General features: G+C 55.8%; 2 protein-coding genes and 1 long non-coding RNA gene across 3 annotated transcripts; 2 read left to right on the top strand and 1 right to left on the bottom strand.

Annotated features, from left to right (window-relative positions):
- Positions 1 to 589: 589 nt before the first annotated feature.
- LOC144725474 (homeobox protein Hox-D8-like) lies at positions 590 to 2,958 on the top strand. The gene is made up of 2 exons (XM_078604637.1): positions 590 to 1,208; positions 2,302 to 2,958. Exons 1-2 carry the CDS (start codon positions 686 to 688, stop codon positions 2,607 to 2,609), a joined length of 831 nt encoding a protein of 276 aa, XP_078460763.1. The 5' UTR covers positions 590 to 685; the 3' UTR covers positions 2,610 to 2,958.
- A 2,175-nt stretch (positions 2,959 to 5,133) lies between these two features.
- On the top strand, positions 5,134 to 9,630 carry LOC144725506 (homeobox protein Hox-A7-like). Its single transcript, XM_078604639.1, has 2 exons — positions 5,134 to 5,673; positions 9,376 to 9,630. The coding sequence occupies exons 1-2, from the start codon at positions 5,226 to 5,228 to the stop codon at positions 9,609 to 9,611; spliced, it is 684 nt and encodes a 227-aa protein (XP_078460765.1). The 5' UTR covers positions 5,134 to 5,225; the 3' UTR covers positions 9,612 to 9,630.
- On the bottom strand, positions 6,890 to 9,591 carry LOC144725538 (uncharacterized). The gene is made up of 2 exons (XR_013586780.1): positions 9,506 to 9,591; positions 6,890 to 7,496 (listed from the first exon to the last, which is right to left on the bottom strand). It is a non-coding gene; the product is annotated as an uncharacterized LOC144725538 (long non-coding RNA).
- Positions 9,631 to 16,960: the final 7,330 nt, after the last annotated feature.

The raw sequence follows: 16,960 nt of genomic DNA, 5'->3' as shown, positions 1-16,960 counted from the left end.
TCGACCCGCTCGTGATCACCCTTCAGCGGCATCCTCCTCCTCCTCCCTATTTCCTTCAGCTTTCCCGACAAGGCGCATGGATTCCGATTGTAGTGACGCGGTTCCTTGCGCTTTACAGCCCCACCCGGTGTATCAATGCGCGGCAGCACCCCCCCCACCTCCTCCTCCCATCCTCCATGCCCTTTCTGCCTGTGCTCTATTCCACAAAAACCCATACACAGGACCGCAAGTCAATTGGCTACCGTTACACCGCGATAAATACAAACTGTCGTAAAAAAATTTTCTCCGTGAGAGACGCGTCGCGAGCGAACGAGCGAGCGGTTTGAATGTGTCGCCAAACTGAGCTGCGTGGCTGCTCCTGCCGCTGCTGCCGCTGCTGCCGCTACTGCCGCTGCTGCCGCTACTGCCGCTACTGCTGCTGCTGCTGAGATCGGGGAGTTGGGATTCGCCAGCTCCCGGCGAGAGTGACGAGTGCGAGCAGCTCCCCTCAGCCCTCGCCTCTCTCTCTCTGCCTCCCTCTCGGCCGAGGAGCGCCTCTCTTTCAAGTAGACGTTACAGAGAGATTATCCTACTCCTCCTCCTGCTCGAACACAAAACAGCCATAAAGCGGTGGGACGGGCTGCCAGCCCAGCCCCTGACGGCGGCCCTCAGCGCCCCACGCTTCCCGCGTCCTCGCTCCCTCGCCATGAGCTCCTATTTTGTCAACTCGCTCTTCTCCAAGTACAAGCCCGGCGATGCCCTCCGTCCCAACTATTACGACTGCCGCTTCGGGCAGGACGTGAGCGGACGCGCCGCCGTCGTCTACGGCGCCGGCGCGGCTCCGGGTTTCCAGCACCTGAACCAAGTACAGGACTTCTACCACGCTGGGGGCGGCGGGGTCGGAGGAGGAGGAGGCGGAGGCGGCGGTGGCGGCGCGGTCGGGGGAGGAGGAGGAGGAGGCGGCGGGGCGCCGGGAGGGCCCCCGTCGGCACTCGCCGGAGCGCCCTTCCAGCAGGGCCCTTGCGCCGTGAGCGCGTGCCACGGAGAGGCGCCCAAATTTTACGGCTACGACTCCTTGCAGAGGGCGGCTGTCTTTACGGCGCAGCAAGAGGGCGGCCTGGTGCAATACCCCGACTACAAATCGTCCGTCGGGAGCGTTGGCGAGGAGACGGAAGCGTCCCATCTGAGCTACACGGCGGCGCAGATGTTCCCTTGGATGAGACCGCAAGGTGAGAACTTGGTGGTGGTGGTTTTGGCTCGCGGAAGCGACCCCGCGAGGCGCGCTCCGCTTATTGACAATGGGCCATTTGTTAGCGCGGGATGAGGAGGAATTGAGTTGCCCGTGCCAACCGTCGTTGGGGGTAATGGTTTTTGGAAATGCCAAATGACGCTATTACTCGACTTCGCGCGGTAATATTAGCACAGCGCTCGCGCGTTCTTCCGTGAGAAGAAGAGGGGGGGGGCGAGCTTGGGCACGCGAGGCTGCCCCCATGGCATTGCCCCGCGTGTCACTTCCCGTGTGATGTGCTGAGAAGGGCGGGCGGGCGAGCGTGCGGGCGAGGGGGGGGGGTCATCTGAAGCGCAGATATTTACACGCGGCGCGGCGACGCTAAAGCGCGACCTAAACCCCTCGTTAAACCCCCATAATCTGCGCGGGTGAGTAAAGCGTGGCTCTCTCGCAAATCATCACTCGCCGCTGCGCCGAGGCTTACCCCGCCGCCGCTGGCGGCCACAGTGTCTCGCCCCCGGGGCTCCTGTGTATCGCCCCCGGGGCCCAGGGCTCAGTACCTCGTGCCCAGGGAGCCTCAGTGCAGCTGCGCAGCCCCCCCCCCGCCGCCTCCCCGCATCGCTCCGTGCGCGGCACCGAAGCGACCTCGTCACCACCACCGAGGGATCGTTCCCCTCCCCGAGGTTGGGTCGCGAACGCATTCGCACGGCGGTACCGGCATGCCCCCCACCCCCACCCCCCGCTTGTGCGTCTGAACGTCCCCTGACCCTCGTGCGCCGGGCAGGGGGGGGGGGGGAGCCATGGCCTGGCGCGGTCAGCTGACCCTTTGGCGGCTTTGCCGAGAGCAGCGCCGCGCCTGGCCCGGCGCACTCTTAAAACTGCGCTCGTTAAGAGCCCGCTAATTTCCTGCCCTCTCCTGTTCAACTCGTAACGTTTGATCCGACGTGGCCACCTGACAAAGCCCGTGCGTGTGACCCCCCCCCCACTCCTCCTCCCTCCTCTTTCTCCCACCCCCACGCCGCCGCTCTCCCCACTCCCCCCGCCTCCTCCTACAACCACCTTCCTCCTCCTCCCCGCACCGCGCTCGCCCCTAGGCCCTGGCCGTCGCAGGGGTCGCCAGACCTACTCGCGCTTCCAGACGCTGGAGCTGGAGAAGGAGTTCCTCTTCAACCCGTACCTGACGCGCAAGCGGCGCATCGAGGTGTCGCACGCGCTGGGCCTCACCGAGCGCCAGGTCAAGATCTGGTTCCAGAACCGGCGCATGAAGTGGAAGAAGGAGAACAACAAAGACTCGTTCCCGGCGCCCAAGGAGGCCGGCGAGGAAGGAAGCACAAAGCAGCAGCAGCAGCAGCCGGAGGAGGCAACGGAGCCAGTTGAAAAGGCGGAGGTGGTGGCAGAATGATTCGGGGGGGGGGTCCCCCGGATTCCCCCCCCCCTCCCCGACCCTTCTCACCTCACCTCCCCCCCCCCCCACTCTGGGTGTCCACTAGGGGTCAGACCCGCTCCCCCCCCCCCCGATTCGCCCCTCTTATTTGCACCTGAATGAAGACTGATGCTATACAGTGTGTAGCGAGTTTCTGCGGGAATGGCTCTTGAAACGTAGCCCTAAAAACACACACACACACGCAACCCGTGTATAAATGATATATTATGGTGTAACGATGGTTCCTCAGTCGCCCGGTTTGTTTGTATGTTTGTTTGTTTTTGTCTTTCTGTTATCATGAATATCGTTGTGGAAGAGAAAAAAAAAATATCGGGAAAACAATTTGTCGATTAAAATCCAATGTTAGTTACGAGTTCGTGTGTGCGCGTGTTGTCGCTGGCATGGCTCCTCGTTATTATGCCCGGAATGTGTTTCTGTGGTGCTGCTGCTGCTGCTGCTCATATCAGTGCGCGTTGACTTTGTTTGAGCGCGGACCGAATATCTTGCTCGCGATGGCCGCGTTCGAAGCAACTTCACTGCGTGCGTAGCAATTCGTCTGTCCGCCAGTATCTCTGCTCGGCCGTGTTGACATCCTGAGCGCCGATGTTAATAAGCCCTCGGGGGCTGTGTCGATGGCGACTTTGCTTCGTTGCCACAGGGCGGCTTGGTCGTACCGCTTCGGCTGTATTGATCAACGGACTCTGGTGCTTGGATAGCGACTTGGATGGGTCGCTATCAACTCCGGCCCCTTGTTGATAGCGGCTCAGCCGTGTCCGTATCTTCTCCGTTCTGTTTGGTAGCGACTTTGCTCTGTTGATGTGGGCCGGGCTGTTGTTGCTTGGCTGTGTCGAGAACGACTCGGCTACGTTGATATCTGCTCGGTGTATGCGCGTGTGTTGATGATATCTTCTCGGTTGTGCTGATAAGCCACTCTGCTGGGTTGATAAGCCATTTCGGCTGCGTTGATAAGCCACTCGGCCGCGTTGATAGCGACTCCCGCTGTGGTGCTGATGCCACTGCCCCTCGTTCGACCTCCACGTGTCGCGTCCCGGGGACTCGGTGTCCGGGTCGGCGTGTGAACGACAGTGAATCGTTCCCACGCGTCCCCCCCCCCCCCCCCCATCATCTCATTCCTGCGCCTCCGAGTTTTCTTTGTTGGTCGCGAACAACGAGGGTGACGTCGCGCCTCCTTGATATATTTATTTGAAACGAAATGTGTGTTTCTTTTTTCTTCTGTTTAAAGAAAACACGCCCGCGTACGCGCAAACCCCACGACAACATGACCTGCCTGTAAATGTCCAGTGGTGATATCGTAGTTATTATTGGGTGGTACATAATCGTGACCGAGGGTCGCAAGTGATTTTTCGTTGTACTCTGCTCTTCGTGCGTTATTCTGGAAGGAACAAAAAAAAAACATTATAACTGTCGTGTGTTAGTTTGGTTAAAACTTTGTAGAAATACTCGGCCGAAGGGTTTTTAACGAATTATTGTTGTATATGAGAGATGTGGGGTTTATTGTGAGTCGCATTAACTGATGTTTAGAACATGTTACAATAAAAAACAAGAAACACTATCAACGCAACTCGTGTCGCTCCTGAATTTATTCTTCCTCGACTCGCCAAAACAAAAGTGGGGGGGGGGGGGGGGCATAGGGGGAGGAAAGGGGGGGGGGGATTTCGAACGCTCGAACCCTTCACTCGAGTGCCCAAGATGCCTATGTTTCGCGAAAGATAACATTATGTAGCTGTATCTTAAAAAAAAATGGAATTATAAAATAGTGCATCCGGTCTCTATACAGCAACAATCTCAGCGGTCGCGGCTTGCGGCGCGTTTCACGGAAGAGCACAAATCACGGAGCGCGTCACGGCGGCGCGAGCCACGGATAGAGAGATAATCGGGAGAGAGAAGAGAGAGATAAGAGAGAGAAGAGAGAGAAGCAGAGAGAGAGAGAGAGAGGTGAGAGAGGGGCTCGCGGCGGTGACGTCACAGCGGCCGTCACCGGTCAAAACGCCAAGACAAGTGGCGACCTCTCCCGCGGCCAAGTTTCTAAACCCCTCGCCCCCCCCCCCCCTCTGGATAGGGGGGGGGGGGCTTCCATGGCCCGTGTTAAACCCCTGTCTGGGGGCACGCACGGGGGGGGGGGGGGAGAGAAGGGCAGTTGGAAACATTTCGGAAGGCGACGCTTTAATTTCGAAATCGTTGACAAAATACGCACGCGGTTTGTGATGATGATCGCGACGATGACGACGGATAATTACGACGCCAATAAATACACATTCTCGTCACGAGCCAATTAATGAGCGGTCATTTTCTCAACGTCGCGTGAGTGTTTTTTTCTTTTTTGCAACGCAGCAGCAGCGGCGGCAACGGCAGCCGTCTCTGACCAGGGCATTCAGATTAAACGAATGCATCATAGGGCCCTCTCATCTCCCATTGGCTATGAAACGTCACATGCGCAAACATGCGGCCCAAGAGTTTAGCTGGGAGGAGGATGGGCGTTCATTGTAAATCTGGCCTCTGCTTTAACCATATATCAAAGGGTCCTCGTAAAACCGACACGGAAGAGTCTCCGTCGACAAATCATCAGGCCGCATTATGAGTTCGTCGTATTATGTGAACTCTCTTTTCCCCAAATATACCGCGGGAGCTTCGGTCTTCCAGCCCGGCGCGGGACTGGTGGAGCCTCGGCCCGCGTGCGAATTCTCCACCGACTCGTTCAGCTCGGGCGCCGCCGCCGCCGCCGCAGCAGCGGCAGCGGCCGCGGCCGCGTTCCCGGGCTCCGTGTCGGGGCTCTACGGACTCTACCAGCAGGGCGGCGGTGGCGGCCCGCCGGGCTCCGTCTACGGCGCGGGCTACGCGCTCGGCGGCTCGGCGCCGCTCGGGCTCGCGTGCACCGCCTACGAGCAGCCGTTCGGGCACAGCCCCTACGGGAAGGAGGCGGCGGCCGCGGCTGCGGCGGCGGCCGAGGCGGACGGGGAGAGGGCGCTGGCGGCCAGGAGCGACGCTGGGCTGCGCATTTACCCGTGGATGCGCTCCACGGCAGGTAGTCTCCCCACACCGCCATCACCTCACCCCCCCTCCCTCCCCCTTGTTCTTCTTCGCCAGCCCTCCCGCTCCACCCACCACCACCCCAGCCGCAAACTCGCGACGCGCTCGCGCGGGGCACCGCGGTCGTGTGCACGGCGGTGCGCGTACAGGACGCGCGCGGGGTTTAGGTTCGCGCTGGGCGCGTCGCGAGCTGCGTGGAGCGAGGCCGGGGTGGGGGGGGTGGGTGGGTGGTGGTGGTGGTCCGCGCGCGCTTCGCGGAGCGGAGGGAAGTCGCGGAGACGAAGCACGACTCGCGCGCGGCGGCTCCTCGCGACTCGCGCGCTTCGTGTCCGCGCTCGCGGGCGCACGGCCGACGCGCATCTCATTAAGGGGGGCGATCAACAACGGCGCCGAGATGACTCCACGGTGAAATGTCCCGCGACGCGTTCACAGTGGCCGCTTGCCTCGAACAAAAGAATGCAAACCCCGCGTGATGTTACACAACGTTGCCGCCGATGATGATGATGATGGTGGTAATGATGATGATGATGGTGAAATGTGGTGGTGGTGTTACATAATGATACATGTTGTACGTCCATATTGTGCAACATCGCTGTTCACGGGGGTGTGGGGGGGGGGGGACGAATTTCGAGCGTTTTGCGGCGACAACAAAAGACGGCGGCGGCGCTGTGGGCGCTGTGGGGTCGGGGTCGAGGAGAGTTCGCCGCCGTGAAGAGGAGGAGGAGACGAGGGAGGAGGCGCGCCTGGGCCGCACAGGTGACCGCGCAGGGTTACTCGCCGCGGTCACGTCTAAACGCGTGGTCTGCGTGGTCTGCGTGCCAACGGGTTGGATGCGTGTTTGTCTGCAGTTTGTTTGTTGTATCGCGCACGCGGCGAGCGAGCGTGCGTGTCCCCCTGGCTCTTCTTGTCTCGGCGAGCGGCCTCCGTTGTGGACAACGGAGACTCGACGGGGTCGACAGGAGACGGCCACCGGCTCGGGACCCCGCGGTGACGACGCGCGCGAGACGGGGACGTCAACAAAAAAGTTTCTTGAGAACGAGCGACCGAAAATGTTCTGTTTGAAGGTTTTCTCGCAGCTTTTATTTTCCAACGATGCATTACAAAACATTTATATTATTCTTTGTTTTCACAGAAACGTGCGCACTATAACGAGGAGCGGCTCGTTTTATATTTTTTTGCATGAAGATAAAAACAATTTGCAATACCAGAAATTGTAATGTTTTTTTTTATTCCATTATGAACGCCTTTCGACGTTAATTGTACATCGCGTTAATTGTACATCGCGGTTGTCAGTGGGCGACCGCCGGTGTTTGTACAAACGATCTGTGTGGATACGTGCAGGTGTTACTGCGCGCGCGTGCGTGAACACTGCATATATACGTGAAAAAAAGTGTATCAAAGAATATATCGTGCAATTGCCTAGAGCGATACATGCAGCAGATATTTATTTACAAATATAGACGGAATATGTAAATATAAATTGAGCACACCTGCACGCTTTTACGCGTACCAAGTGTTCAGATATTCATTGTGCTTGTACAGGATGCGTATGGTAAATAATTCCAGCGTCCGTGTAAATATGTGTACACGCACACATGTCCATCGATATGTTATATGCGCGTCAATGACTACATATATATTATTTTAATTCTAATTAGACATTTACCTGCGCGCATTATTGCGCTTGCATAATACAGTACATGCAAATATAGCAGGCCAACATGTACACGTGACATCATCACACACGTGATCAGCCGTGGTCAGTCCGCTGCTGGATGGATGGATGCCACCCCAAGCCGCCGCTTTCGTCTCACGATCCTGGAATATAAATATTGACACGGTGTTAACAGTTGTAGCACATATTAATAAATAACATACTACCAGTTTGCATATACAGGTGCGTGTTGACGACTTACATGGAGTTGTACATGCACGCCACTCTGTATATAAAACACACGGCGCATGTAAGGTTTGTATACACGCATTCTTGTGTGTGTAATCTGTGCATGTATCCATAGTGTAGGCCCGTATGCGTGCGTGTGCGTGCGTGCGTGTCCACTCAGCCTCAAATGAGAACCTGGTGCGGTGTGTAAACATCGCCACTAGGGGAGACAAAAGCGGTCGGGCGTGGTGCTGGCCACCCACGCCCTCGTGTACCGTTCCGACCTTCATAGGTGCTCGCCAACAGCACTTGCCCCAACAGTCTGTTAAGGCTATACGGGGGATCTTTTTACGTGCGTGTACCACGTGTACATTTAAACAGCGCACGCGTGTGTGTGCCATTTTTGTATTGCAGAACCGATGCATGTGTACACAGACTGCACACATATATATTAGCAGCGTGTGTATACACATGGCACGCGTGCAGTAGGCCCAGTTGCGTCCGAACAAAATAAACCTTTCAGTACAAAGCATCGTGCGAGATTGCGTACACGCAGGAGGCGCGTGCACAAAATATTTACGGCGCCTTTCGTCAATTCCACTGGTGGATGGATGAACGCCTTCGTGCGTTGTTTGGCCATACTTCTACGCGCTGGTCAAGTGCGGGCTGTTGAAGGAGGAAATGGGCTCCAGGTATCACTCGCCAGCCGCCGACATCACGCGCGGCCGGCAATGGAGCTCAGGTGACCGGGGTTCATTTAACTCAGGCGCGCTAACCACCGCGCCACCGCTCCACCACCTCCCGCATGAACACGACGCATACGCATAGTGCACGTGCGCACACGCGTGCACACGGAAGACCCGCACGTGCTTGTATACGACTGTCCACATCGTCTGCGCATTTTGTGGATCATAGTCGGCCTAATGCACAACTGTATGTGTTGTTGTTGTAATGTTATATTATAGACGTGCACGGGCCTGCTATGCGGGCACTGCATGTGCACGTGACCTACTACTACACGAGCAGTGGGTATATGCACGAACAGCAAAGGGACGAACGAGTGTGTGCGGACACTTGTTTTGTGAGTACATAATGTGTGGATATGCGTTTGTATACAGTGGACGCGTGCACGTTTATATAGAAAAAACACAATTTAGGCATCCATTTGCCTACTATGTGTGTGTGCATACGCACGTGTACACAAATTTTGTTTGTACATGACTTTGTATAACATAATGCGCACACAGAAAGCACACGAGTGCGTGAGTCCGTCAGCGTGTGTGTCTGTGTGTCCGTGTCTTGTGCGCGTGTGTCTGTGTGTCCGTGTCTTGTGCGTGTGTGTCTGTGTGTCCGTGTCTTGTGCGTGTGTGTCTGTGAATCCGTGTCTTGTTGGACAAACGCAGGGACAGTGGTTCGCGCACTGCGCCACAAACCCCCAATGTCCAGAGTTCGATTCCCGCTCACAGCCAACATCACTGACGATTTTCTTAACCGGTCCGGAGCCTCCCCAAGTTCGACCCAACCTTAGCCTAGTACCTGGTGCGCTCTGTGTGTGTGTAATCATCAGCACCTGCGAGACAAAGGCTACCCTCAACCCAACCCTCTCGCGTGCCATATCGGCCTTCATAGGTGCTCGCTAACAACATTTGCCCCAACAGTCTGTTCAGTCTACACGGTGGAAAAAGTTGAAAGCGGGGGGGGGGGAGGGGAATTAATTATTTGTCTTCGTTGTGGTGGTGGGCACTGTGTGGGGTGTCGCTGCTGTTCTCTGGGGGTGACCGCTGCTGCTGCTGCTGCTCTTGTACTCGTGCCAAGGTCCGGACCGGCGGCGCGGCCGTCAGACCTACTCGCGCTACCAGACGCTGGAGCTGGAGAAGGAGTTCCACTTCAACCGCTACCTCACCCGCCGGCGCCGCATCGAGATCGCGCACGCGCTCTGCCTCACCGAGCGCCAGATCAAGATCTGGTTCCAGAACCGGCGCATGAAGTGGAAGAAGGAGCACCAGAATCCGGCCGCGGAAGCGTCCGCTTCTGAGGAAAAGAAAGATTAGAAAAGGGAGATTATTTTTTTTGAGGGGGGGAGGAAGGGGGGGGGGGCAATTGGGGTTCTTAGTTTGGGGGGCAGCAAAGACAGCCGCCGAGCGCGAACCAGCGATACAAACGGGGACGGAGTAGTTAGGGGGGGGGGGTGGGGGGTATTGGGATGGGGGGGCTGCGGAAAAATTGGTTCAAGTAGAAATCAGCCTTCGGTTGTTTCGTGTGTGTGTGTGCGTAAAAAGTGCGCATGAGTGTGTCGTGTAAGTTATTTGCTCCGTCACATTGAGTAGCTCACGACGAGTATAGCCGGGGCGGACCGCGCGTCCTTCGTGTTCTGCTCTCGTCACCAGGTGTGGAATAGCTGTGGAGCCGCGCGCGCGCGCGCGTGTGCGTGTGCGCGTGCGTCCGAGCGAACGAGCGAGGTGTTAGCGGTGGCCGTAATGAAACATTTACACGCATTTTTACCTCGATGTGGGTGTGTGTGCGCGCGTGTGCGTGTGTGTGTTGCTGCTGTTGTCATTAGTATTATTGTTTTTTTGGCTGTTGTCAACCTAGAAAGTAAGAGAGAAGCGGGCGGGCAGCGGGGGCGCGGGGAGAGTCGAGAAAACGCACCGCTTCCTATCGGCTGACCTCACGATAAATAAAGAGACAAAGATCCCCCCCGTATAGCCCTGAACAGACTGTTGGGGAAAGTGTTTGTTAGCGAGCACCTATGAAGGCCGGCACGGCGCACGAGCGGGCTTGGGTGGCCAACAGCACCACGCCCGGCCGCCTTTGTCTCCCGAGTGGCGATGATTTTACGCACCGCGCCGTGTACTCATTTGAGGCCGAGTCGATCTAAGGGGAGGCCCAGGACCTGTTCAGATAATCGTCACTGGTGTTGGCCGTGAGCGGGAATCGAACTCGGGTGGCCCGGTTCGTAGCGTAGCGCTAACCGCTACACCGCCGCTCCCCCACTCACAAGAAACCACGTCTCGTTACACGCACACACGTCTCGTAAAAAAAAAAACACAAAAGCGTCTCTTTTCATGTACATAACTTTTGCCTTCATTTTCTTTTTTATATTTTCAATAACAAAGTAAATGTAACACTAAACATACGTGATCGTTCTCTGTGTGTGTGTGGTCGCCGTTTAGCCGTGTGTGTCTGGTAGGTAAATAAATCGTCGTCTCTTAAGGCGGGGATATTTTACAAGCAATCCCCACGTCCATCCTGTGTAACTTGAATGTATCATTATCGTGGAGCATTTCGTGTCGGTTAGTGGTGGTGATGGTGTGTGATTTAACGTGACACTCAAATAAAACCGTACACTGAAAATGTTTTTTTTTTACATATTTGTCGTCATTTTCATTTCTTTGTTTGTGAAAGTTCGTGAAAGTCGATCATCTTTCTCAATAAACTGTTGCGCGTTCGTTCGACTTTGTTATTCAATAAACGATTCAAAATATCAACGATTATTATCCACCCCCCCCCCCCCCCAAAAAAAAAACGTGTGGAATAAATGTAGCATACATATACAAACATGTATTCATACACGGGGGTATGCACCTGGGCACATACATACACACGCGCGCGCGATCGCTTGACGCATTTTCCAAAACAAATGCCAATAAATGTCTTGCACTCCATACAGATCGCGCGTTCCGTAACAAATAAAACGCGAAACGCCAAAGCGCGTAACCGCGTCGGGTTTCCAAAGCTGCCGACGGAAAATTCCCAACGAATAATTACTGCGACTCGCAACAGAACCCGAAATACTGAACAACAACAACAACAACACAACCCCGCCGACTGTAGTAGCTGTTTGCCGGGTTAATCCTCTGCGCGAAATCGCCGACGAGTGGCCACGGGCGTCGTTCCGCGGCCTTCTCTAGGCCAGGTCGCCGTGCGGATGTCGCATTCGGTTCCGAGTCCTATAGGGGTCACGTCTGCCTCGGTGAGCAGTCCTCCTCGTCCGTGAGCAGTACACGAGACTCGGGCGTCCACCTGGACGTGCCCTCCACCCCCCCCCCCCAAATTTTGCTTTAAGTGAGAATCAAAATATTGAATTTTATACCGGAGGAATCCGATGAGCAGTGGAGCTCTTTATCCCTTCACGGGTGTCCAGTCGCAGGGGCTCGTGACGCACAACGGGCAGCATTTACGGCGATCTGCGTCATCGTTTGAGTCCCAAATATTCGCTCGCACACCGCGCGTACCACCGTGGGCGCGAAATCTATATTATTTAAAGAAAAATATATAACAAGACTCGTAACCGTCGCGTGCGGAGACCGCGTATTAAATGTGTCAGATCTGTATATAAATACGTCACATCTCACGTAACATCCCTGACTGCATGGAAATAAAATACACGGTAAGTGCCCCCAAAACCCGCGGCCCCCACCTCCGTTTCGAGTTAAAATCCGTGCGTGGTAGCCCCCCCGCACTCTTTTCCGGTGGAAGATTACCCCCCCCCCGCCGCCACCACAACCACCCACCTTCACCGCCTCTACCTAAAAAACCATGGGGCCAATATTGTTCCGAGCAGCGCTAGGAGCAGCGATAATACCTCGCGTCGCAATTATATATATTTTTTTATATGTCTTGTTGTTCGTACTCACGGTGCACGAGGGGCGACAATGCAAACGCGCACGAGAGCGATTTCGCGCTCCCCCCCCCCGCCCGCTGCTGCCGCTTCTGCCTACCCATCGTGAGAGCCCGCGCTCAGAATCCCAGCACAGTAAAAGTAGTTCCTCTCTCTCTCGCGGTGCGCACCGCCAGGCGCAGGTGATGAGCATCTCGGATTACACCCAGGGCAGCACAAACGCGCTGCTCAACAACAACAACAGCAGCAGCAGCAAGCAAGCAACAGACCCCCCCAAAAAAACAAAAGACAAAAGCGCCTTCCTAAAAGAACATGGCGGACTGGAGGCGAGGATACCTACTGCGGGGGGGAGACACAATAAATTCCTTGTTGTTTTATTAAAATTTACAACTTTGTGATAAAACTTTACGAGTCGTTCCGCCTCGTCATTGGCTGGCGGCGGTCATGTGGCCAGTAACCATGAACATGAACTTTTTATGATTTCCCTAGTGAGTGTCCCCCCGTGCAGTCTTCTCTACCCGGCTCTTGTGTCGCAGCTGTGGCTCTTACGTCGCCCAAATTACGCTCCCCCCAAAAAAAAAACCCCGGGCATTTTGTCATTGCCCCTCGCGCCGTCGGCTCGCGCAGTCGGCGCGGCTCGGCGCGAGGAGGCGCGGCCGCGGGCCGGGCGAAGGGCAGGGCTGGGAGGCGGCCTGTCCGACCGCCCGCCCGCCCGCCCGCTCTCTCGACCGCCCGCCCGCCCGTCTGCCTGCCCGCCCGTCTGCCTGCCTACCTACCCCCAGCAACCGCCTTGCCCGGTCGCATCGTGAAGGTGTCGCGAGCACCGCTACTCCCTGCGCCGCCACCCCCCACCCACCCCCCAGCCACAGCTCGCCGCTTCTCCTGCCGCCGCCAGACGCCCTGGATATAATGCCCCGGACACGGAACGAGTGCGCGTTACGCGACACCACCAGGAAGAGGAGGAAGAGGAGGCGGGAGCACGACCTGCGTCTCGACCACCTCCTCACGGAACCTGTTGGTAAGCGGCGGGCTCTGCCTGCCTCTCGGTCTCGCTCGACTCCCCCCCCCCCCTAAGGCGGCGGTGCCCCCCGGACGCTGTGGCGGCACCGGGAACGGCGGCCGCCACCTCGGGCGCTCTGGGAGGCTCCGTGGCGCAGGCGCGCGCGCGCACGCGGTCCCGACGGGCACTGTCAGCGGTTGAGCTTACGCCTTGGGCAAATGTGCGCGTCGGTGTTCATGTGTCCGTGGGCTGCTCATGTGACAAGTGCGCGCTCCCGCTGGAGCGACTCGAGCCAAAGTGTGAATTTTTGTTGTGGCCTTGCCCCGGGCCCCCCGAGCGCGCGCGCGCTCTCTGCCCGGCCCCGTGTGCGGCCACCCGCACGCGGAGGGGCCCCGGGAAAGGTCCGGGCTGAGCGGCTCGCGTCTACCCCCCCCCACCCCCGCTTATTGAGGTTTCTGTCACTGCCGCAGCTACCGAGACTCTGTGTTTGATCAACCTTCGCTGGCAATTCGTCGCATTGTTTGCGCTTGGTATAATTTTTTTTTCTTTTTTTTCCTGTGTGTTCGTTCAAATGTAGAACAAATAAAACCACCGTTTGCTTGGTTGGATTGAGGATTATTAATTACTCCGTCCGTCGTGGGTAATTGTGTGGGTGTGGTTAGCGGCTGTGATCGGAATAATCACCCCCGCTCGCTCGGGGCTGCGGCGCGGCCGCGAGCCGACCGACCGCGGCCGCTTGCTCAGCGCACCACCTCGCGCACGCCAATGTTGTTGTTGTTGTTGTTTTTAATTTGTTATAAGAGCAACGGCGTTTGTTTACGTGTTTTGATTTTTGAAAAAAACAACGCTTCCGCTGGGGTGCATCTCGTGCGCGGGGGTGGGCTCTGGCTCTGGTGGTGGTGGTGGTGGGGGTGTTGTGTGTGTGTGTGCGCGCGTGACACAAGCGGGTGCGTGGCTCGCTGCGACACGGGCGCTCTCCCGTCCTAGCAGCCGGGCGCTCTCCGCGTCAATCGGCGAGCGCGCAGCCTCTGTCCTCTGAGCGCCTCCGCGACACCCCCGCGCTCCCCGTGCGCTCGCTCGCTACACCTCGCTCCCTCCCGTGTCCCTTTTTCATTCATTCTCGACGCCGCTCCGCGCGCGGCTGAGTCGCGTTATGTGCTATGCCTGCTGTGGTTGTTGTTGTTGTTCTGTCGGCTGGCTACGGATGTTGGCGGTGGCTGCTGCTGTTTTTTTGGGGGTATTTTTTTTTATTCACAAAAAAAATGGTGCCTCGGCTTATGCACCAGCGGTCCCGTAATTTACAACTTTGCGGCAAAGAGCCGTGGCAGCGGCGCGTCGCGGTGCGCGCGCCGCGCCGCGCCCCCTTCTGCTGTGCGCCCCCTTGCGGCGCGGAGCCGCCACTTGAAGCGCGAGCCGCTCTCGTCTAAGCAGCGGAGAGCCGCGCGCCTCCTGGAGACCCGAGGCCGCCGGGGGGGTTCAGGCCTGCGGCAAAGCAGCGCCCCTTTACTGCGCGTGATGATGGCCAGGCCTAAAGGGGGAGGGAGGCGGCGGTGGTGGTGGTGGTTGCGGGGTGTGCAGGCAGCCAGCCTCCCCATCGCATCGCCCAACATCGGTGCTTGACTTCCCACGCGATGGTATTGTCCGGTCCGGCAAGATGCTCGCCCGGCTCGGCCCAGAGTGGGGAATTATCGGTGGAAAATGCACTGCCGTAAGAGTCTCTCTATATATGGTACACCTATCGATTATAATAGTAATTATCATCATCATCATAATCCCGAAAGTGTTGTTACCTGCTTCATGCGCGCGCGCGTTCATGGGAATTGTGGCGTTGGCCAAAACAATTCCCGGCGAGGCGTTCCGGACTGTTCCGGCTGCAATTCGGTGGCTGCCCATCACGCGACATTGGCCACACCCGGCACGGCACAACAAGAGCGCCCGCACACACAAACACGCAGCTTGGACCGTGGACCACGACTGCCATACGACGACTAACCCTGTACTCATGCCCCGGTGAAACACATGCGCGAGTATCAAGACTCTTTGTTATCAAGTAGGCAGGGGTGGCTGCAGCTGCTGCTGCTGCTGCTTGCTACACGCGGAAGTGTGTTTAGTTTTGTTGTCCTTACCCGCACCTCCGATGAACACGGTTGGCTACGTACGGTGCGAAAGAAGTGGTTCGGGGCAAACGAAGCGTATCGGGAGAAAGCCCACAGGTCCGAGGGGGACAACACGAGAGTAGAGACACGGGGACTCGTGACACTGCGTACGTTACGACACGCGTACACGCGTCACGTGTGTACACACCTTTGTTTACATTGTTAATACACGGAAATATTTTACCGTTTGTACGTTTGATATTCACTAAATGGCGAATTATTGCAAGCTCGTTTGTGCTTATTCAGTCTGCGCAACAAAGAACAATGATAATTTAATCGTCGTCAAATATGAAAGCAGAAATATTGTAGGTTGCAAAATTGTACGTTTAATCAATTTCGGGAACGATGACAAATATTATAATTTATTTAATTCCCGCCACGTGGGATCCTCTCGTTGTGTGCCGTAAATCATCACACTTAGCGTCGACGTTTCAGACTTCGGCCCTCTAAAAGGGTTTAGGAGGTGTCACTTTTGTTTCGGAGTTTTGTCTCTTTCGTGCACGTTTTTTTCCTCTCTCTTAAGTATTACATCGTAATATTATTATTGTTCTTCTGAAATATTATATATTGGCGCTCTGAGATCCATTGACTTTACCGAAAAAACCTAAGAGTATGTTTATGGACACTTTATACATCCAAATTAGCATTACTGTTCATGCTTATCTTATTTTAGTTATGTTTCACCCGCTCGGGAGGATTTAAAATTACACTGGCATCAACTGCACATGGGGATCTGTCACGGCTCATTTAAAAATGAAACGCGTTCGCGTGTTTTGATACGCGTTTGCACACACCTGTGCTGTGTTATCGCGATATAGCGTTGCGAGAGAGAATTTTTCCAAAGTAAGAGTTTCTTCCACCTGGCGTCAGTCGTAGCGTACATACCTGTTTAAGGAGGTATCTCGTTTTATATATATACACACACACATATATAAGCATGCACTTAATGTCAAAAACCGATCTAGAGTCTTGATTGTATCGAACCAATTTTTGCTGATAATCCTCACTCCCAAAAAAGGCATTGACGGCTGATGGGATGTGTACACTTTTTTGTTATATACATTTTTTTTTTCATGATTTTTTTTGATACGTGGAGGGACAGCGTCATTCACCTCCCTTACATTCTCCAAAGGGACGCTACCCCCCATCCCCCCCGCCAGCCCATCGCAATTCTCGGGCCGCGTGGAGGTGTCTCAAGTGCGGATAGCCTCGGCGCCGTCTGAACGCCGCCACCAGCGAGTCGCCGCTGTTCCCACTGAGCGCGGGATTGTATATCTATCGGTGTTCGAAATTCGCCGACTAAAAAAAAAAATTTCGCAATTATTTTAAAAATATTTACATTAATATAGTGCGATAGTGTTAATTAGCACGGGACAATTTCGCGTGCAATCAGCGACGATACAAAAGCTGTTGTTATTGTTGGGGTGAGATTGGGGGGATTGGTGGGGGGGGACTTCCACTAATACGAGGCCACGGATACCAGGACTCAGGATGCGATTTGTGGAATTGAAGTGAAATTATGAATTGGGGGGTCGGGGGGGGGTATACGGCAGATATTGCCCGCACCCCCCTCGTGAATGTATACACGGTACACCTTTCAACGTGTACGTATATGTGTATCCG

The sequence above is a fragment of the Lampetra planeri genome, chromosome 2 (genome assembly GCF_965212315.1).
Source record: "Lampetra planeri chromosome 2, kcLamPlan1.2.h2, whole genome shotgun sequence".
Lineage (NCBI taxonomy): Eukaryota > Metazoa > Chordata > Hyperoartia > Petromyzontiformes > Petromyzontidae > Lampetra > Lampetra planeri.
This window is presented reverse-complemented; position numbering and strand designations above follow the sequence as displayed.

What these genes read in the sequence shown, in the direction of transcription:
- LOC144725474 (XM_078604637.1), top strand. Translation starts at nt 686, where the DNA reads ATGAGCTCCTATTTTGTCAACTCGCTCTTCTCCAAGTACAAGCCCGGC. An exon ending in CCCTTGGATGAGACCGCAAG is followed by an intron (nt 1,209 to 2,301) that starts GTGAGAACTTGG and finishes GCTCGCCCCTAG; the next exon opens with GCCCTGGCCGTCGCAGGGGT.
- LOC144725506 (XM_078604639.1), top strand. Translation starts at nt 5,226, where the DNA reads ATGAGTTCGTCGTATTATGTGAACTCTCTTTTCCCCAAATATACCGCG. An exon ending in GTGGATGCGCTCCACGGCAG is followed by an intron (nt 5,674 to 9,375) that starts GTAGTCTCCCCA and finishes ACTCGTGCCAAG; the next exon opens with GTCCGGACCGGCGGCGCGGC.